Source organism: Chelonia mydas, chromosome 9 (assembly GCF_015237465.2).
Source record: "Chelonia mydas isolate rCheMyd1 chromosome 9, rCheMyd1.pri.v2, whole genome shotgun sequence".
In the NCBI taxonomy this organism is placed as follows: Eukaryota; Metazoa; Chordata; order Testudines; family Cheloniidae; genus Chelonia; species Chelonia mydas.
Window position 1 is genome coordinate 57,177,028 of NC_057855.1, and position 21,864 is coordinate 57,198,891.

The 21,864-nt window shown below is 47.5% G+C and overlaps 1 protein-coding gene across 2 annotated transcripts in view; it reads right to left on the bottom strand.

Annotated features, from left to right (window-relative positions):
- Nucleotides 1-21,864, bottom strand: part of F8 (coagulation factor VIII) — a 79,786-nt gene that overhangs the window by 20,100 nt on the left and 37,822 nt on the right. For both annotated transcript variants that reach the window (XM_007056233.4, XM_043522509.1), the window contains exons 11-17: nt 18,828-19,039; nt 16,083-16,233; nt 15,520-15,729; nt 6,382-9,763; nt 4,743-4,908; nt 1,540-1,752; nt 90-318 (exon numbers count right to left, since the gene is read on the bottom strand). In XM_007056233.4, coding sequence (XP_007056295.2) covers nt 90-318; nt 1,540-1,752; nt 4,743-4,908; nt 6,382-9,763; nt 15,520-15,729; nt 16,083-16,233; nt 18,828-19,039 — 4,563 coding nt within the window. The remainder of the gene's footprint in view (nt 1-89; nt 319-1,539; nt 1,753-4,742; nt 4,909-6,381; nt 9,764-15,519; nt 15,730-16,082; nt 16,234-18,827; nt 19,040-21,864) is intronic.

Below are 21,864 nucleotides of genomic sequence, written 5' to 3' on the forward strand. Positions count from 1 at the left end.
TGAAGCTCTGCTCTAACAGCAGACCCTACAGAGTTTCCCTTCTATGTGGGATGGCTGGGTAGGGAGGGGAGAGGAGCTGGAGCTCTTACCAGGGAAGCAGCTGCTTCTTCTAAAATCAGGATCGTCTGGCTGGATCTGGCAGAGGGGTGGGCAGTTCCTCTCCATGTTCTCGGCGAGGTACCAGCTTTTGGTCTCATCAAAGATAGTGAAGAGCAGAGAGAACTCCTGCACCGCCAGCTGCCTCCCGAAGGCAGGGCTCAAGATGCCGGGGCGGCAGATAAGCAGTGGCCCAACCAGGCCAGAGTGCAGATCCTTCTCCTAGGAGGGGAAAATAACCAGAGTGTAATGGGAATGTAGAGTCCACTCCTAACTTCCACCCCATCCACAATGCCACAATGTGGCTACTCAGAACAACATTAACCACCGTCAGGCAGGACTTTGGAAGCGTGTGCTTCGTCCCAGGGCAGCTCTCTCTGTGCCTGTCAGACTCCAGCACCGCCCTGTGAGTGCCAACCACAACTCCAGCAGCATGTGTGGCCTCAGACTAGACAGACAGGGGAAGAGGCCTTGGCTATGAATGCTCCCAGCTCACAGCTGAAAAGCCAAAAATGAGAGGAGCAAGGTGTGTGCAGAGCCTGACACTGGTGCTGGGAGTTGGAGAGGCATGCTGGGTTTCAGAAGGGGGCAGAAGCCCCCTTCCTCTCTGATCTCAATCTGACATGGGGGAGGAATGCACACTTAGAATTGCTCTGATTTGATTTGTAGTTCTGACTCGCTGGGTTCCCTTCCCAGCTCTGCTGCTGACGCAGTGCCTGACCTCGGGCAAGTCACTTAATCCTGCTGTGCCTCAGTTGCCCCACCTGAAACACTTTGGACAACGGTACAGGATGTTGTGAGCATTAGTCAGTCTGTGGCTGAGAAGGACTAGATTTTTAAGTCTGATGGCTGTTCTATCCATAGCCTGCATGGGGCCAGTCACATCACAGACTGCCAGGGCATAACGATGCCCCAGACATCCCCCCTGAGTGGCTCTGCACTGCCTAAGGCATCACCAAGGCAGGGGCAGTTTTGTACCTCTGGGTCCCACAAGCAGCCAGAGAGGGGCTGAGGATCTGGCCTGTGAAATGAGACTTATCCAGGTGGTAGGAAAAGCTTTCTAACTCTCAGGGTGATTAAGCTCTGGAACAGGCCCCCATGGGAGGTTGTGGGATCCCCATCACTGGAGGTCTTTAAGACCAGGTTGAACTAACACCTGATCTAGAGTTCCTTGGTCCTACAGGGGCCTGGACTTGATGACCTGTCGAGGTCCCTTCCATCCCTACATTTCTATTTCTATACACTCTCGGACCCATTCACAAATGGCCTGATGAAAGCCCCCATCAATGTGTCACAGAAATATCCTATGCAGTAGTGTCCCAGGCACCAATCCCGTTGGGTCTGCATGGAACAGGGGAGCTGGGATTCTGGTTGAGAGGCAGCTGAGGGCAGAGATGGCTAGCAGAGAGACCAACAGGTTTCTCATAAATGGTTCCCACCTACCAGGTTAACGCTGGAGAAGTAAGCCCAAGCCTTGCAGTCAAACTCATTGACAGTGGGTGCCATCTGGGGCAGCACCTTCCAGGAGTATTCGCGGAGCTCGCCAGGCTGCACGGCTTCCTGGCTGGGTGTGCTGTTTTCCCCCAGGCCTCCTTGGTAGGGCAGGAGGTTGGAATGGAAGGAGTAAGGCCGGGAAGCTAGGTTCTTGAAGCTAACCTGCACCGTGGAGGGAAAGAAGCAAAGAGAAGGGTTACATTCCTTGTGGGGGGAAAACTTGGAGCTGGGGCCCTGCCTACACTCCTTCCCTGGGTGGGGCACTGGCTATGCCCGATACCCTTCCTGCTGTTGTTCTTTAGTGAAGCTCAGTGAGACAGATCCTAGCGTCAGTTCTGCTTGTGCATCCCTCACTGGAGTTGCTGGGAAAGGTACATGTGTTTTTATGGGCAAGATGTGTGTTTTCTCCACAGTGTCAGTCAAACACAGGCCAGTCCTTGCCATTGCCTTTTCCCCCAGCTCCAGCCTTCTGAGTCCATATTATCTGGTCTTTTCTTCCTCCCCAGTTCAGGGTTGTGCCACCCCCTATTGTATGTGTAAACAGAGTCTGAATGAACTCTCCCCTGACATTTAGTGGTGAGCTGTGGAAAAGGACTTCAGGAGCTGATCTCATTTGCATGGACACACCCACCCTGCCTAGGTGCTCAGCATGATGTGATCATGGACTAGATGACCTCCTGAGGTCTCTTCCAACCCTAATCTTCTATGATTGCTTGTCCAAATGATCACTTGTGGCTGGTGTTGGATCCCCAGTCTCCTTGTTATTGGGGCAGGAGTAATAAAGGACTCACTCTCAACTCAACAGCACTTGCTAGGCAGGGAACATGGCTTCCAAAGCCCAAGGAGTTGAGAAAGGGTGGTGAGAGGTACTTGTATTTGGTGGTGTGGGTCTTGTTTAAACGTCCTAAGCACCACTTGACCCTTTTTTTCTCCCTGGTATAATAAAAGAGCTAATTTAGACTCAGTTGAGAGTTTTATTATGTGCTACAGAGCTGAAATCACTGATACCTAGGTCTAAGTATTAGACCTACTTTGGGACAGTGTCTCTAAAGACTGCCCAGTGTGCACCAGCAGTGATGCCCTCCTGCTAACAGCTGAAATCACTGAGAGCTGTGTTAAGTGGTGGGCCCTGAAGATATCTTGGTGAGTGGCCAGCTGGGTGACTGGTGGAGAGGCATGGAAAGCAGCCAGCAGTGTGGCTGGCAGAGAGGACCAGAGCAAAGCCCTGCAGAGAGGTGTGGCAATTGGCTAGCAGGGTGACAAGCGAGTGCCTGAGCAGCGGAGCGTGTAAGGTGCCTCCTTATCCCCCCTTCCACCCAGGGTGGGAGGTAAACTCTGCAGATGAACCTCTGAACTCTGAGGCTGCACTGGCCAAAAGACAGCAACTTGAGTGGGGTGCAGAGAAGGGACGAGCATGTTAAAGGGACTTTTGGGTTGCTGGACTTGAGAACCTGAGGGAAAAAGGACACTGCCCAACTTACTTGGAGGTGGGTCTTTTGCTCATGGTTTATGTTTATGAACCCTAGTTGTGGGGTTTTCCCAAATTAAGGCTGAGTTACTTCCCTCCTTTTATTAAAAGTTTTTGCTACACTCAGAGTCTGTGCTTATGAGACAGGAAGTATTTCCTCTTAAAGGTGCCCAGGGGGTGTTGTGTAATTGTCCCAGGAAACGGGTGGGGGCTTGAGATGGTTCTTTGTTGTATTGTTGAAAAGGAACCCCTAGATACTGAACCTGGCACACACCTGGTTGCTGCTGGCTCCACCTGGCAGAAGGGTTACATATGCTAAGAACTTCCCTCTTCCTTGATACATATGATGAGTACAGGTCCAATCCACACTGGACTGGGGTGTATCTTTGGACTCAGTTTCAGCCGGTCAGCAAGAATGGACCCCAGCCTGAGTCCCAGCTGTGCACACTGCCCAGCCAAACTCACACTATCACCCAGCTCAGCTGGAGCTGTGTGGGAAAAGAGGCCTTGTCTGCATGAGCAAATTGTACTGTTTAGCCTAAGGTGTGAACTGAAGCTGATCCAGTTTCAAACTCTTTTGTGGATGCTGTTATTTGGTTTTAGCTTGAGTCCAGTTGGGACAAGGAGCTGCTAAACTGAAACAGGCCCCTCTCAAACCAAAATAAGAGTGTCCACACAGGAGTCTGCATTAAATAGAAAGGTTTAGCAATCTATTAAACCGATGCAGTTTGCCATGGGGGGGAGGGATAGCTTAGTGGTTTGAGCATTGGCCTGCTAAGGGTTGTGAGCTCAGTCCTTGAGGGGGCCATTTAGGGATCTGGGGCAAAAATTGTGGATTGGCCCTGCTTTGAGCAGGGATTTGGACTAGATGACCTCCTGAGGTCCCTTCCAACCCTGATAATCTATGATTCTATAAGGCCTGAGTTTATACACAGTTCCTCAGTTTGGTCTCCTGCTCTTTAGGGAGGATGAATCAGAGCCTGATTGAACTTGGGGACTCGTGTGTCTCCCGTGGGAGCCATTCTGAATCCCAGTTAGCTTTCTTCCCTTCCCACCTCCTTCTGCATTTTCAGAGGCTCTTTCCCAGAAGTGCCATGTGGTATTTCTACAGAGACTGCTTTTGTGATGAGGAGACCCTCATCTGTGACTTGGACCTGCTAAATGATCTTGGCTGAGCCACTTCCCTGCTCTGTACCTCAGTTTCCCCTCTCAGCCTTTGTCTATGTGCATTGTGAGCTCTTTGGAGCAGGGACCATCTCTCGCTCTCAGCAGCACAAAGGGGCCCTGATCTCAGCGGGGGCCTCTAGGTACCACAGCCCAGCTCCTCACAGCTATCTAGGTGCTGATCAATGGGAGTTAGGTGCCTGAACACCTTAGGGAGCTGGGATGGTGTTAGCATAAATAATAATTCCCCACAGAATATCCTTGCATTGTCAGTGCAATGAGAGACAACATACCCAAGGAACCACAAGGGAGTCAAGTGAATGTGACAGATCTCAGCCATGGCCCTTAGTTGGCAGTTTTCTAACTGCAGCCTATGGTATAAGACAGGCCTTTAGTGCTAACGGGTCCCAGCACAAGAGGTAGCAGGAAGACCCACCTAGAACTAGAGGGGCAGCTTTGCACTGGGAACGTCCTAACTCCTTTTAAGGAAATGGGGATTTTCCTTTTCAGTCTGACTCACCATTATAACATCATCAACTTCCGCCCTGATGTATGGCCCTAGGATTCCCAAGTGTTCGTCCAGCTCCCCACGTGCCAGCGGCTGGGTGAAAGAGTTGTCCAGGTACCCTCGGAAAACCACTTTCTTGTATCGCTGGAAGGGCTTCCTCCAGCCCCTACTTGGGCCTCTGCAAGAACAAGAAAGGACCACATCCTGTGGGAAGGCACCAGCCATGCTCACTGAGTGGAAGGCTTGAGGCATGGACATTGGAGTCTGGGCTCTAATGCCTCTCATCACCCCAACTCCTATCACCGCTCTAGTCCCTCTGCTAACGCCCCAAATGAGCACCTCGGTTGGCATCGTGATCTCAAGCTACATACCTGCTCAGGCAGAGAGTCTGAATGTAGAGCCAAGCCAGGAGCCACCAAAGGGCTCCGACTGGCCTTCAAGAGGCAAAGCATGAGCTGACTGTGACAGAGAGATCTATGTAGCTGCCAAGACATATTGGTAGAGCCCTGCAAATCTGTGGATATCCGCTTTATATCCACGGACTGTTTTGCGGATACAAATTGTATCAGCACGGAGCTCTACATGTTGGCATAGTCTCTCTGGTGCAGCTCTTCTTTGACTGGACCCCATTCAGAAGCCCAGGGGCTGAGGTACAGCCAGGTACTTACAGAAGCTCCAGCCTTTGCTGTCTTGGACCCTCTCTAGATTCTTAGTGTTTAGTGCTCATAGCCATGCTGGAGAGCAATCCAAGTGGGGTAGCACTCAGACTGAGAGCAGAGGAGGTATCTGAGAGTGCCCCTATCTTCATCTCGCTGGCTCCTCCTCTGAGTTGATTATTTTGGACGTGGCTGTGGCCAGCTCAGCAGCCACACAGCGCTTCACGGACGATGGTCCCTTTGGAGTCCCCCAGCAGTGTGGACAAACTGTCAAGTAGGGGACTAACCACAGACCAAGATGTTGGTCATTCCTCTCCTACATCTCCTTAGCACTGCCAGGTCTATAGGAAGCCAATGACTAAGTCTGTGGCTCCAACTCCTGCCCCTCACCTGGTAAGGCAAACTGATATTGCAAACCACTGGGAGGACACATTAGAGCCAGAATCTTTGAGATCAAGCTAGGGAGGACCTGAACTCCTCAACACAGTGGAGTAGCAGGGCACAGCTCAGTTGACTGCTGCCAGCTGGGCTGCTACACTTCGAAGGAAGATCAAGGACTCAAGAGGAAGACAAGACTCTACTGGGGTGGAGCGCTGTAAGTAGGACAGGCTGGGCTGGAATTCAATGTCTGTCTCGTGGTGAGGCCTGTACCCTGGATGGATCTAAGTCCGTGGTTCTCAAACTGGGGGTAGGGACCCCTCAGGAGGTCTCAAGCTTACTACATGGGGGGTCACAAGCTATCGGCCTCCCTCCCAAACCCTGCTTTGCCTCCAGCATTTATAATGGTGTTAAATATATTAAAAAGTGTTTTTAATTTATAAGGGGGGGTCACACTCAGAGGCTTGCTATGTGAAAGCGGTCACCAGTACAAAAGTTTGAGAACCACTGATCTAAGCCTTGTCTGTTCATCCATGCTGCTCTATAGAAGGGAAAGCAATCAGTAGGGTGGGAAAGATGTCTCGTGGAAGGGGAAGGATGTGTCTGGTAAAACTTACTTCAATTTTAGAAAGTGCTGGGGTCTCTGGCTCTCATATTCCCACAGCACCTCGACAGCTGCAATGAAATACTGCTGGACCCTCCCAGTGAAGGTGCGCAAATCTTGGTTCTCCTCCCCATAGATGTCAAACTCGTCAGTGTCTCTCTCGGGTTTGCTGTAGTCGTCATAGTCTGATTTTTCCTTCTGGGGCATTGAGATGTTGGACTTGACCATGTTGTTTAGGGCATTGGGTTCTCCAGAGGTGTCAAAATATTCTTCGGATCCAGGAGAGGAGCTCCTGTTCTTTGCTTTGCTGATGCTTTCCCTGCTGCTCTGTGTCCCATCTACCCCCTGCACCACCTCCTTCCATTCTGGTGTCTGTATTTTACTACCTGAGAGGGGAATGGCATCTTCTTCTTTAAACACTTGATTTTCTTGCTGGCTGTGCTTCAGCTTCCATTGGTCCCCTTTAAGAGTCTGGTTGAGAGCCACGCCATCTTGGGGAAGTGGATAGTTTTCTTTGGAGGCCCGTTTTGTCAGGATCTCTGAGACCTCTTTGCTTGCTGGAAAATCCCTAGATTCAGTTCCTAATACTTGGTCCTTAACAGCACTAGATTCAATATCCTGCTGCAGTTTACTGAAGATCCACATTTCCTTCAGCTCCAGCTGGTCCAAGGTGCTCACTTCCCCATCTGTCACATTTCCCTTGGGCTGCAAGCTCAAATGTGCCTCCCAATCAACACCCCTTTTACGCTGCATTGCAGTTACTGCAGGTGTCTTAATTCCACTCACTTGCCCCACAACCTGTGTTGAGATGGGGACCATACTTGTTGTTCGCTCTACTGCTGATGCAGTGGGCTTTGTGTCTGCCTCAGTTCCTACCTCCTGTTCCTCTTTGGTAGTTTTCTCACTTGAATAGGCAGAGGTAGTACTAGTTTTCTCCTCCTCTGACTCTTCCACCTTCAGAAAGGAGTTACCTCCTCTCTGAGCTGTAACACTTTCACCTTGGTTGTCCTGGTGTCCCTCTACTGCTGGTGGCTCATGACTGCTGGCAGGGTATGATAGTGCATCCGCCAGGCTAGGGCTTGATGGAAGAGAGGCTGACACACCCCTAATGTATCCTGTGGGGTTATCAGTGCCAGTTGCTCCATGATCTCTTGCTGTTGTGTCTACCAAGAGTGGCCTAGCAGCAAGGTGGTTTGCTCTGTCATTGTAGATTATCTTGATAGTGGCTCTGAGCACATCTCCAGTTCCTCCTGTATGTTTACCAGAGCTCTGCCTTCCCTTCAATGCTCTGGCTTTATCCTCCAGTCCTTGCTGCACCTGTGTTTCTTCCAGTGAAGTTCCATGTGATTCCAGGGACCTCTTTTTTACATGAGTGCTGCATCCCTGAGAGTTTTGATCACAGGGCTTGAAAGCTGTCCTTTGCACTAGCTTTCCAGGGGTCTGGCTGTCCGAGTCCAGCTCCATTCTCTTACTTTTATGGAGTGTTCCTTCTTTGTCTGATGAATTGGCCTCCAGGAGATGTGTACCATTTATCAAGTCCACTAGCTCTGCTGGAGGCACTTTCCCGTTGAGATAAACTTCCTCATTATCTAATAAGCTGTTGTCTTCATTTGTTGGCCCATCTAAACTTAGCACAGTAACCTTGTGTTTCAGAAATGTGTCCTTGCTGCTTTGTAAAGGGGCCTTTTCGAGCTTCCTCTCGTTGGCCATAACATTTAATTTGAGTAAGTCAACATTCTCCATTTCAGACATTTCTTCGTTTTCTGTAGCTTCTTGAAACTTTTCCCCCAATATTAATTCATCGCTTTCTTGTGTAGTAACATAGCTGGTGGCAAAAATGTCATTGCGGCCCAGAAATGTTGTTTCTAGAAGCCTTGTACCATTGGTAAGTTTATCTGGGGCTAGCCTGATGCTACTTTCTGCAGACAAGGAATGTTCTACATTTGAAAGACCCAGGCCATCACCAGATTTATCCTGTCCTAGTGATGTAACACTCCTTGTCTCATGGTCCAATGGATGGTTTCCTGCAAGCCTCAGATCTGCTGTATCATTGATATCTAACAGCGATACGTTAGTCCTACCAAGGAGAAGATCTTCCTGATGTGGTGCAGGGGTCCTTTGAATTCCTGTATCATTTGAAGACTTCTCTACAGTCTTTTCAAAGAATACGTCTCCATTTGTAGTGGATGTGTTCTCTTGAAGCATGGTATCATGTGCTGGGCTATTTAACTTTCCTTCTTGAGAAGTTTCATAAAAGCCCAGCGAAGCCTCTTCTTGAAGCCTGGTGTCATTTTCTAACCTAATCGGTGCACCATTGCTTTTAAGAAATGCTTTCCCATTGTTCACATAGGTGATGTCACGTATACGTGTGTTATCTGCTAACTTGTCTAATGATGCTGAAGTACTATTCCCTTTAAGGAAAGTGTTATCTGTAGTTATTGTATCATTCAGTGGTATGTGTGGCTTTAAAGATGTAATATTCAATTCTAGAGGCATTTCTTCATCTAATGGAATCCTTTCTTGAAACCTAGAATCATGTTTTGAGTCATTCAGTTGCAGTGAACTATCATTCCCTTGAAGACCAGTTTCTTCAGCATTAAAGGAAGGTTCCTGATGGCCCATCACACGTGCTGACTCTTTTAATTGTGCCAAAGTAATATTCCCTTTAAGAAATTTTTCTAAGCTGGCTAATGGAGCAGTTGGTTGGAACATTACATTGTCCACTGACTTGTGCAGCTCTAAATTCTCTTTAACCATCTCTACAGCTTGAATTGGTCTACGCTTTCCAAAGAAGAGAGCATCTCCTTCTGGATATGAGCCAGCTGCTGCAGCGCTGGCTGAGCGTGTGTTATGATGGACTATGTCACTTAAGCTTGTTGAGTTTCCTTCAGGAGACGGGTGTCCAAATTCTTGGTCAGGGCTGATCATTTCTGACAAACCTGCCTCTTCTGAGAAGGAATCATAAGATACTGGCTCAAAGTTAGACTCTGTTTGAGAAGATAGTGAAAGGCCATGTAGATCGGACAGCACTGATGTGCTGTTGAAAGAGGGGTCCATGGAATTATTCCTGCTGTTTTGAAGTCTGTTATTGAATTTGAGGGGCTGGCTGGATTTTCTCAAGCAGAGTGTTAGCTGCGGGTTAAGCGTCTCTGTTTCCTTTTTGGGAGAGGTGACATTATGATGCTTCCTCAGACACAGCCTGCGCCATCTCTTATTCTTGGGGAAGCCCCTAGGTTGAAGGCCATTGGCCTCATTTGTCAAGTATTCCGGTATCAAATCATAATCTTCCCCATAGGAATACAGTTCTGGATCAGTGTTACATTCAGAGACTGTGAACTTTGCCCACATTCCTCTGTCTCTGAAGTCAGGATTCAGGCATGCCAGCATCCATACGCCTATCCCAGAAAAGGACAAAAGAACAGCATTAGTTCAACATACCAGGAAATTTCAAGAGTTATCACCCAGCTGGTGCTCCCTCATTAGCAAGTTCTGTATTTTAAGAATGCTTCCGACATAAGCCAATTACATTCTTGTTTCCACTCCCACTGAAATCTATCACACACTGGGTTCACCTGTCATGCATGTCTCCATGTGCTGCAACATTTCTGGCAGTGTTTAGAATTATCCCTGGCAAGGATTTTTATCTGCTTTAATGCTCCCTAACACACCTAATGAATTGAATGCATCCCTGGTACCATCACCTTTACCTGGTATGTCCCCACAATGGCTTCAGTGGAGAGTAGCTATGAAGTGGCCAATAAAATGGCTGCAACTTTACATGTAAGTGCCAGTGGGATTCCAGAATCAACCCATCAAAGGTTTGGTTGGTGCTGTCAGATACGCTATACTGGTTCTATGGTATAATGGTCACCATTCTGGATTTTGAATCCAGTCATCTGAGTTCACAAATCTCAGAAGAGCCAATACTTGGTTTGTTGTCCATGGGTGGCAGTGGATTCTCCATCACTGGCAATTTTTAAATCAAGACGGTCAGTTTTTCTAAAAGATCTGCTCTAGTTCAAACAGGAATATTATGTGGCAGTTCTCTGGCCTATGTTCTGCAGGAGGGCCTTTGAATCTGTGGTGCAGAATGTCTTCTGCACATGCTGATCTCTTGAGTCCCAGTCACCATTTCTCTCCTGCTCAAAGTAAAAGACATCAAAGCCCCTCTATCACAACGCCCCTCTTCCCACCCCTCTGCTCTGACCAGCTCATTCCTGCCTGGTCAACTCTGAACTGTCAAGACTGGATATATCAACAATAATCTAGGTTTAGATAATTCTCCCCATGAACTGTTGATTTCTGGGTTCCCCCTCCCCCCTTCACTAGAGAAGACAGGGCCTTCTCTTGCTTTCGGGGGCTGTGCTCATCCTGGTCACCAAATAGGCTGGTGCCATTCACTCGTTCTAAATTCACTTACATAAATACAGTTATGCCACTTTCTTACTCTCCCCAGGGTGGACAAAGGGCCAAGGGTTAAAGCCACAAGCACAACTCTGAGTTGCCAGTGCCCATGTGGCTGTTTCAAATCAGAAACAGGAAAAAGCTCAAGGGCAGCTGTCATTGATTGCACAGCACACTAGCATCATAACAGGCCTAACCCAACTCCCATAAAACTCTGTGACTAGACTCCTCTGGGAGTGTCTGACCCAGCGAGTGTGACAGGCAGGTTAGGGATGAGGACGAAGAAAGGCCAGCAGGTAAATTCTGAGATTAAACGATTGAGTTAAATATGTGGGCTGAGATCTGACTAGTTGCCTACAGGATGTGGACACTGGATTGGCATTCATTCCAATGGAACCTTGGTGTGGCTTTGGCAATCTCAGCCATGATCCATGATGGGGATTATAGTTACTACATTCAAGCTGTTCAGTGACTTCTATTTTAACAGCTCAGCAGATACATTTCATCTGTCAGTGTATATGGAGGAAACTGGACTGCAGCGCCGAGATGCACCAGACAGAATTAGGCTCATTCCACAGAACTGTTCCCAGCAGTGTTTCCATCCCTCGCTTTGAGTGATTTTTCTTGACACCAGCAGAAAGCCACAGGCCCAGCACGTTGGGATTCACTATCATTTGGGAACTGGGTTGGGAGGCTGGAACAAACTTGACAGAGCGTATATGGAAAGATTTGCATGCATTATAACAGAACAAAAACACTTAAAATCTCAACTGGGCACTAAAATATAGTCTGTTCTCCAGCCAGACATATTGTCAGTAAGATTTGTTCTGAGTTTTTAAAAGGCAGCACCCAACATTCGTGCAGCCTTTTAAAATTTAAATCTGTGGACATGTGCTATGCTGGGCTGATCTCCCTGCAGTGTCATGCAATGGCATGACTCATACCGGTAAAAATGTGGTGGTAATCTACCTAGGCTCTGCCCACAACTACAGAAAAGCTGAAATTCTGCTAAAACGATCAGCAGTGAAACAGTTAATGATGCTGGCCTTGCAAAACCAGCAGAAACCATAGCTGACTTTAAAAACTTCAAGGCCTTCTCTATAAATGATAAGGGGGGGGGGGCGGGAAGGCACAAGCCTAATTTTAAAAAGAATAATGTGCAGATCACTTTGACAAGAAACAAACAAATTATTGAATAGAAACAGCACCCCCTGATGGTGAAACCTTGTCTACCATGACTCAGTCCAGATGTATTTTTTAAACCATTTTTAATACAGTTTTAAGTACATTTGATGGGGGTGAAAGGTGCCAGATTGACAGCCCTGGGAATTGAAGGCCTGTATTTATTATAGACAAGATACAGTATAGGCAGAGGCAGCATATGCTTCTTCCACACTGTCCTTGTCAATGTATCCCAGAGAGGCGCCCCTAGAAGGGAAAGGTATGTTCATTCTTTCCAGCTCATTTAGGCCCTGATCTTGCCAGGTCTATGTGGGCAGATTCTTACACCCTTGCATAGTCCCAGGGAAGTCAATGAGGCTGTGCACAGACAGAGCTCCTCCCTCGTGGATCAAGGCCTGAGTCATTTGTCTCTGTGCTCAGATGGCCACCAAGGAGGCTAGTGCTGAGGGTAGCTTTTTATTGCCACTAGAAATGGGACTGAAGCCATCTGGGCACTTCACATAGGACAGCAGATCACCATTAGATGGTGTCATAAACATACAGCTAAGGGTAGCATAAAATCCTTCCTCCACCTGTAAGGGGAGGGATAGCTCAGTGGTTTGAGCATTGGCCTGCTACAGCCAAGGTTGTGAGTTCAATCCTTAAGGGGGCCATTTAGGGATCTGGGGCAAAAAATGGGGCTTAGTCCCGCTTTGAGCAGGGGGTTGGACTAGGTGACCTCCTGAGGTCCCTTCCAACCCTGATATTCTATGATTAAGCTCAAATAACCTGGTTGGTACCGGACCAATAAGGGAAGAAGAGCCTTTCAAATCTGTGGGGTGAGGTTTTGTTGGGCTCTCTTTGTTGCTCTCTCCAGGACAGAGCCGGAACCAGGGCATGAAAAAAACATCTCCTAAAACCCTACCTGAAATAAGCATCTAAGATTACAAAATTGTACGTAATAGCGAGGAAATGCATTAGATTATCTTCTGGTTTAGCTTGTGAATTTTCCCTATGCTAACAGGGAGGTTTATTCCTGTTTTTTGTAACTTTAAAGTTTTGCCTAGAGGGGAATCCCCTGTGTTTAAATCTAATTACCCTGTAAAATTACCTTCCATCCTGATTTTACAGAGGTGCTTCTTTTACTTTATTATAAAGAAAAAAGTTCTCTTTTTTAAAGAACCTGATTGGTTTTTAGTGTCCTAAAAACCCAAGGGTCTGCTCTGTGCTCACCTTGTTTACCTATTTGGTTGGTATATTATTCTCAAGCCTCCCCAGGAAAGGGGGTGCTTGGGGGGGGGGATATTTTGGGGAAACAGGAACTCCAAGTGGTCCTTTTCCTGAATCTTTGTCTAACTCACTTGGTGCTAGTAGCAATACCGTCTAAGGAGCGGGAACAAATTGTGCCTTGGGGAAGTTTTTAACCTAAGCCGGTAGAAATAAGCTTAGGGGATCTTTCATGCAGGTCCCCACATCTGTACCCTAGAGTTCAGAGTGGGGAGGGAACCCTGACAGATGGTAACAGTATTTACCATGTCAAACCAGTCCCCTTGAGGAAGAAGGCTCTGCGTCCCATCACCCATCCCACATGGGATTCTGTAGGAGTGGAACAGTCTAGTTTTGCAGCTCAGGGAGTAGTGATGGCAAATTAAGGGTTGTAATGATGCTGGTTCTGGTGGGACCCAACTGAGAGTGCCAATTCAGAACAAATTGCTTAAAGCAGGGCAGTTACAGTCCAAGGCTGGGGTTTCTATGCACACCAAGGCAAACCAAACCAGCCAAACAGAGAAGGCTTTGGTTTTACCCCACTGGCTAACCACAAGTGTCACAAGCAATTCCCTTAGACACTCCAGTTTCCCAGTATCACCACCAGTACCACTTGTTATGGGGACAAATGGTTATGAAAACCAATACCCCAGTAAAAGAAAAAAGGTTCTCTTGATCCCAAAGGATCAAGCCCCTGACCCAGATCAATATGCAAATCAGATCTTACTCACAAATCATGCTGTTGCCAATCCTTTAGAATCTAAAATCTAAAGGTTTATTTATAAAAGGAAAAAGATATAGATGAGAGCAAGAATTGGTTAAATGGAATCAACTACATACGGTAATGGCAAAGTTTTTGGTTCAGGCTTGCAGCAGTGATGGAATAACCTGCAGGTATAAATCAAGTCTCTGGAAAACATCCACAGCTTGGATGGGTCTTTCAGTCCTTGGTTCAAAGCTTCAGTGTAGTAAAGTTCCTCCAGAGGTATGAAGCAGGACTGAAGACAAGATGGAGGAGCTGCAGCAGCTTTTTATATTCTCTTGCCATGTGGTCTTTCTTTCTTTGTTCCAAAGACAAGCTGTCCATGACATGGCCTGGAAAAACCTCAGAGTTCTCTCCATAGGCATGTCCCTGCATACCTTGCTGAGTCGCAAGGCGTGTCTGCCTTCTCTCAATGGGTCATTTGTATAGCTGATGGTCCTTAATGGGACATCAAGCAGGCTAGGCAGAGCTGACACCAACTTATCTGGGGTGTCACCCAGGAGCATAGCACAAGTTTGAAATACAGACAGTATAGCGCCGATATTCATAACTTTAACTACAAAAATGATACACACATAGACAGCATAATCATAACCAGCAAACCATAACCTTGTCTTAGACACCTCATTTGACCCCCTTTATAAAAGGTTTGGTGCCACTACAGGAGCTGGGTTGCAACCATGTTCTATATGGTCCCAGTTCAAGTCAATAACTTGACAAGGGTGCTTGTTGCATTCCATAAGGGGGGAATTAGAGTGGCCAAAAGAGAGATTGTGGCTCTTTTAAAGTCTTTTGGGAATGACCAATCAGCTTCTGCCTCTGGCACCTGAATAAAATACTGTGGGAATTACTCTGAGTTCCTTGTTCAAAAAAAAAAGTTTAAAAGTTTAACTATTTTTTAAATTTAGAGTTTTTATAGGGGTAACTTCACAATAACATTACATATCTCAGCATTCTTCACATCATTCGTTAATGTCCAAAATAGGCACAAAATGTGAACGTGTCTTGTATTTCTCAGCTCTGCTCTCTTGTTTCTCTGGAACAGGTCACACCCAAGAAAGGTTTCACAGACTGGAGATGAGGTCCTTCTCTGAATCTATAATGTGTAGGATTTGACTGTGGGTAGCACACAATACTGAATATGATTTTGCTTCATCTATACACTGGGCACCAGGTCATGGTCAGCATCAGGCCAGCAAGGCTGATTCTTCACAACCATGTTCAAACGTGGCAAACTTCTGTAAGATAGCCACACCGTAAGAGTTTGTTCTGATGATGTAACTTGATAGCTAGCTGGAGAGCTCTGTTGCAGGGGGAGTGTGAGTGGGGGTGAGGAACCAGATGCACCTGGAATTGCCATTTACTTGCTCATGCAGTTTCAGTTGAGTTTTGATTCATTTATCTCTTTTTCTCTTAATAAAGCTGGTTATTTTTCTAGCTGATCCCTACAGTCATGCACGTAAAATGCTCCTAACGGAACATGCTGACCTGTCTTTGTCAACATATACTAAACAGCAGCTGGGCAAAGTAATTTATAAAACAACTAAAGTTACTAACCTGGCTTTTCCATGCTCATGAAGACGGTTTCTCCAGAAAGTGGAAAGAGGGTGAGTGTGTCCTTAAAGACCATGTTGTGTTTGAAGGTGTTTCCAGAGAAGAAAACAGACAGGAAGTCTGTCTGGGCACCGACACTTAAGACATACCAGTACACCACTTGATGCAGGCAAAGTTTCAGGTGCAGGTTGTCAAAGACGTACCCATTAATACCTGGAAGAGGCATGGGGTGTGAGAAGTTTTATCAGTGCTTTGGTCTCACATGACGGCTAACCTTTTATATTTTAGTTGGGTGTGACAATACAGTTAAGACTTCAGTTCATTCCCTGACAACAAGCAGGTGTTGAACACATTCCCGCTCCAGAAGGAGCCCAGATCACGACAGTCACGACCAGCTTACAATCAAGAAAGAACCCAAGATCAGGTCATTCATTGCTAGCTAGTATCAGCTAACACTGATCTACCATAACTGTGCTGAGTCAATAAATCAGATAGGTCCTTATGTATGGATAATCCTGTTTTTTCCTTCAGTCCTTCACTTACAGCTCCCACCCTGGGATACTCACTGTGCATAACATTTGAAGCATAGAATTCAGGATCCTGGGGGTTCACTGTAGCTGCATCTGTGCAGAACCGCTGTATATTTTCTTCCAGGTACCAGCTGTGGTTTTCATCAAAGACCGAAAACAGCACAAACCTCGTCTCATCTGACATCATCTGGGAATCACAGAGGAAGGGGGTTATTCATAATCTGGGATGGCTCTGGCCAGAATGTAAACTTATACTCAGAGGTCACAGTGTGCCTGCCAACTACCACGCAAGACTGGGCAGGACGTTGGTACTGCACCCAGGCCCACCAGGTGGCAGCCTTAGCTGTTGTGCCCAGCAATGCATTTAATCCCTTCCCTGACCAACAGCCTGATTGCTAAAGGCCTACGGGCCCCTGATTGGAGGGACAGGAGAACTCTCACTGGGTACCTGGACTGTAGAAAGGCCCCAACAGGAAGAGGAAGCTGTCTGAGCAACATACCATTGTCTGCTGGTTGCTGCCTCACGCAACCCTGCCTTGTTGCCTTGCCTGACCTCATCTCCCCAACCCACTGACCCAGCGCTGGGGCTTGGCTCTTTCGCCTACTGACCCCCAGAAAGCTCTGACCATTGTCCTGGCTGCCTCTGATGCAGTCTGACCTGCCGCTACCCCATCACCATGCACACATTTGACTCCAGCTCTGGCCTGCCCCCTTGCTGCCTCAGCCAGTGGGCATGACAGCGCTCTCAGCCAGCTAGCGGAGTCCTGTGGCTGCACGTCCTGTGCGTGCATGTATCCGGCATATGGCTGCTGCCAAACTCCAACCTAGAGCCTCACGGTATGTAGGCAGCAGCTATATTAGGTGAGTTCAGAGATGGTAGATTCCAGAGTGAGCCACAGTAGCCAGGCTGAGCATGATTCTTCTTTGTGTTCTTGTTACAATCAGGGTTGGGAGAAGCTCTTTGCAGAAAGGACAACTCATGCCTCAACCCAAAGAGAAGCACTGGAAATGCACCGTGAAAGCTTGTTCTTGCAAGTCTCCTTGCCCAGGAGTGGGCTCTGGAGGAGCAGACATGTGCTAGATGCTCATCCAAAGCAAACATCTGAACCTTTGGGGCCAAATTCTACCTTCACTGACACCAATGCAACCCTGGCAGTAGCCAAAAGCCCTGTCACTGACCATATGTATTGGGGATTTAAGAAAACGTCAATAGATTTTGTTGTCAGAGCTCATTAATTTTAACTCCCAGTGTCTTAAAAGGGGTCAGCACTCTGTAGGACTGGGCCCTTGCTCAGGGCCACAGAGACAGAACCAGAACAAAAACAAATCCTCTGTCTCATGAACAGGGTATGTGATACTCTGGGGAGATGGGGCCAGCCCCACCTGTGCGATAAGGGATTTGCTGCTTCCCAGCCTGAGGGGGCAGGACTCAGGGGGCCAGGTGACAGTGGGCCTCATCAAAGGGTTGACAGAGCTCAGTCTGGGATGTGCAATCCCAGGGAGTGGTATGGCCATGAGCCAGGGTTTGCAGAAGGCCGGGTTCTCCAGGGGCACCAGCCTGGGACCGAGTGCCCTCTGTTGGAGCAGGGAAGACACCAAAATAACCCAGAAAGGGGCTGGGACCAGGACGCAAAGAGTAGGCTAAAAAGACTCCCATGGAGGGCAGAAGAACCTTTTTGTTTGTTGGGACTTTTAGCTGGATTGTTGTTACCCCGGAAGGGGTCATGTTCATTGTGACACGGCTGGAGGGCCAAGCCCCACATCTCCAGCATAGACCTATGTTGGAGAGCTGAGGAGATCCACCTCAGGGAAGGAAACTGAGGCAGGGAGTGCTGGCAGTGCCATGCTTGGGCAAAAGGGAGTGCTATGGGGTGGTCATGCTTTATAACACACTCCCTCGCTCTTAATGTTGCTGTTACACTACTATGCACCTGGTGCCATGGATATGTTAGTGACCTATGCACTTATGAGGCTGTTTCCTCTCAGGCAGTGCAGTCTAGTGGACAGAGCACTAGACTGCAATTTAGGAGATCTGGGTTCTTTTCCCAGCTCTGCCACTGGCCTGCTGGGTGACCTTGGCCAAGTCACTTCCCCTCCCTGTGTCTCACTTTCCCCATCTGTGCAATGGGGATAATGATCATGACTCCTTTGTAAAGTGCTTTGAGATCTATGGATGAAAAGAGCTAGGTATTATTATGATTATTATTCCAGAATCATTGAGATCCTTCAGTGGCAGGAGAGCATAGGTGTGAGTTACAATATGAATCATTTCATATAACCCAGCTGCTGCGTTTCTGTAACCTCAGCTCTGATCTCAAATATAAGGGCATCCCTTAGTAATGTAAGTTACCCATCATATGGATATATGACCAGGCACCTGACAGCAGAACCAGCTGTTCAGAGCAGGTAACCATATGTCTACACTGAAATCCAGGGGACAGACACGTGTTTTGTCAGTTCCGATTAATATTGGTGTCATGGAAAGTAAAGACTAAATTCTGCAGCCCTTTAACCAAGCAAACCTCCCACATGAGCCAATGGGAGATTTGCCTACATAAGGGCTTTGGGATCTGTCCCTAAGGATGAAAAATTAGCAAGCAATGATGCATTATCACCATGGGAAAATTCAAATGTTGGGAAGCTGTGGTGCAGTGTCACTATGTCGCACTGCAATGGCTCTGTCCTGCAGCTCAAACAGACAAGGAATGGGACTCCAGCACACTTTGGCCACACCTCCACCTCCGCAATGGCAAGTGGTTACGCTGAAAGGGAAGAGCTCACCTGATTCCCTCTCTGATCCATCGATTCTTTAGAGCAGATCAATAGGGGGCCGATGAGCCCCGAGGCCATGTCTCGGACTGGGTTGATGGAGCTGTAGTAGAAATGGGTCAGGCAACGAGGATCTGAGCCAGTTGGCCCATCCTCAGTCGTCACTTTCCAGCTGTACTTGAATGACTGGCCAGGCTCAATAGGTATATCCTTCACATCTTTATCTGGTAACAGACAACCCCCAAAAGCAATTCATTAGCATTTATTCGGTGGAGGGGGTAATCCTACTTATAAAATGGGCTGCAGGAAGGAAGGGATTGAATGGGTCAAGTAGGAATCAAGATCATACAAGCATCCTGTAGAAGCAACAGAAGGTCAAGGACGAGCATCTAGGTCCAGAAGCAACAGTGCTTAGATTCCATGATTGGGGCTTCTTTTGTGGGGACTGCTGGCCCAACCCCAATCAGAGCTCCTGAAATCTCATGAGAAAGCCTGATCCCACAACACTTTCAGCCCAAGGCCATGAGCCAACAAAGCACTCCCCTTCAGGAAGGGCACTTAAAGTTCAGCACACGCTTTGGTGCTTTCCTGAATCAGGACCACATTTGCAAACCCAAAAGGCCTGTACAGTATGGCGGGAAGGTATGGAGACTTCTCTGGAGGTGCTAGTACTTGCCTGAGCCAAACAGAGCCAGGGATGAAAGGGAAGGTTTGTGCCTAATTTTGAAACCGCTTATGAATATCATGGGCTGAATCTGATCTGAACTCAAATTTATCTGGGTTGTGTCTTGCTGAGTGGGGATTATAGGTGAAATGGCAAGGGAATAGATAGCGTGAAGAGTGATGCAGAGAAGGACAGAATGACAAACAAATACAGAATAACTGTGAGAAAAGAAGTTTGGCTAGAAGACAGAAAACGCTAACATCAAATAAATACCGTGATGATACCTCCTCAGGGCAATTGCTTATGCCCAATATGCTTCTGAAGGGGGCTCATCCACTCCTAATTAAGAGCCCAACTTCCTAGAAAAACTTGGATTTAATTGATCACCCTTAAATTATGGCACAACAATTGTTAGGCAGAGATCCACAAAGATAGGTGAGTGTTCTGCCAAATTTATAGCTGGGGAAACGGAGCCACCAAGCATGGACGTGACTTGCCAACAGTCACGCAGTGAGTCTGTGGCTGAGCCGGGAACAGAACCTAGCTGTCCTGGAGGAAGGCACTAGCTTAAATTAAATAATAGGGGGGGAAAAAGGGGGGGCTTGCAAATCTGATCTAGTTTTATGAAACCTGAAGCCACTGGTTCCTCTCCTCTTCTTGGAGGTTCCCATCCCAGCTAGAAGCAGCAGCAGAGGAGCTTGTTCATGCACTGCGATTGTTGCCCTAGATAGTTTTAATCCTTAAGGAAGAAAGAGGAAGGGAGACAGAAGCCGCATGATGCCCACCCAAGAATCAGGATGGTTCCTAAGTAACAGTGTCTCCCAAAGATTCCCACCAGGCAGCAGTCCAGCAGTGGTTGGAAGGCCAGGTGGTAACCTAGCAACTGTACAGAGGAAAACAAGAAGCAGTACCAGGAGGATAAGTTGAACCAGAGGGAAACCCCAAATTAAAGCAGAGCAGGAGAGCGCTTGTGTGCCCAGCTCACCCATCCTGGCAGCATCAGAATGGAGGATTCCTGCCCAGGGAGAATTTCACTGATGCCACAAAGGGCCTGATTCTGCCACCCTCACACTAACTTTACAACAGTGTTACTCTGCTGACTTCAGTGCAATTACTCCTGATTTACACTGGTATAAATGAAATAAGATTCCAATCCACTGAGCAGCATCTGACTGCGAAGCAGTCCTGTTGATTTCAGTACTGGTCACTGGGAAGGTGGCATAACTGGGTGGTTGTATTAAGTAAAATGGCAGGAGGAGGAGGATTAGTGATTATCATTGTCCCCAGTCAGATGGTCCAGCAGCTAGGGCACTAGCCAAGGGCTTGGGAGACCTTGGTTCAATTTTGCCACATATTTCCTGGGTGACCTGGGGCAAGTTGCTCAGTGCCTCAGTTTCCCATGAGTACAATGGGGATAATAGCATGGCCCTGCCTCACACAGCTGTGTGCAGTTAAATACATTAAAAACTGTGAAATGCTTTGAGATCTACTGCTGAAAAGAGCTAGGCATTGATTATATAATAAAAATATTGCATTATCCTACAGCAATGGCTCAAAACACTGCAGCTGACAGCCATGTCACTACCTTACTACACCACTGCTAATAGAGCAGTGTTTTATGTTAAGGAATGTTGTGATAAATGCCAATTGATCATTCAAAACACTTTTAGAACTACACAAGTTTATTTAGTTGACTTTGCTTTAAGCTACCATTTAAACCCCATTTTATAGCTGTGTGGTTCCAGGAAGGTTTTTGGAAGGGCTGGTCAGTACGAAATGCCCAAGGAATGAGGAGAAAGTGAAATATACAAGGCATATGCTGATCACTGTGCATGGGATGGGAACGAATTCCCCCAGTGCACGTATCCGGCATCGCTCAATAGAAGGTGCATTATAGCAGTGGGTATTTCCTTCCTACGAAGCATTGCTGGCCACAGCCAGAGGGGGATACTGACTTGGATGATCTGATATGCTAAAGAAATCCTGTGTAAAGACAAGGACGTCTGAGGCTCGGTGATTCCTCTGTTACTGATGAAGAACAGCAGCAGAGGGATCGGTTCTGTTGTCTGGAAACATCATGAGGGAACATGAGACCATAGACTGATCGTACATTGCAGAACCTCTGCAGAGGCAAGAAAACCCCATGAGGTTCCCTTTGTACAGCCTCCTCTGAATTCTGCCGTTGTGGGGCAGGGTTGGCCTCTCAGTGGAAGCAGCAGGAGATCTGGACTCCAGAACATGTAGATCTTCTCAGATCTTGGGGGCCCTAGAGAGGCCAGAGCTATCTGCATGAGGGAGGACTCCACACTGCCTCCTGGACCCCTTTGGCTGACCCTCAGTTCCCTGTTCAACAGGACCTCTCCTGTCAGCCCCTGTCCTCAAAAC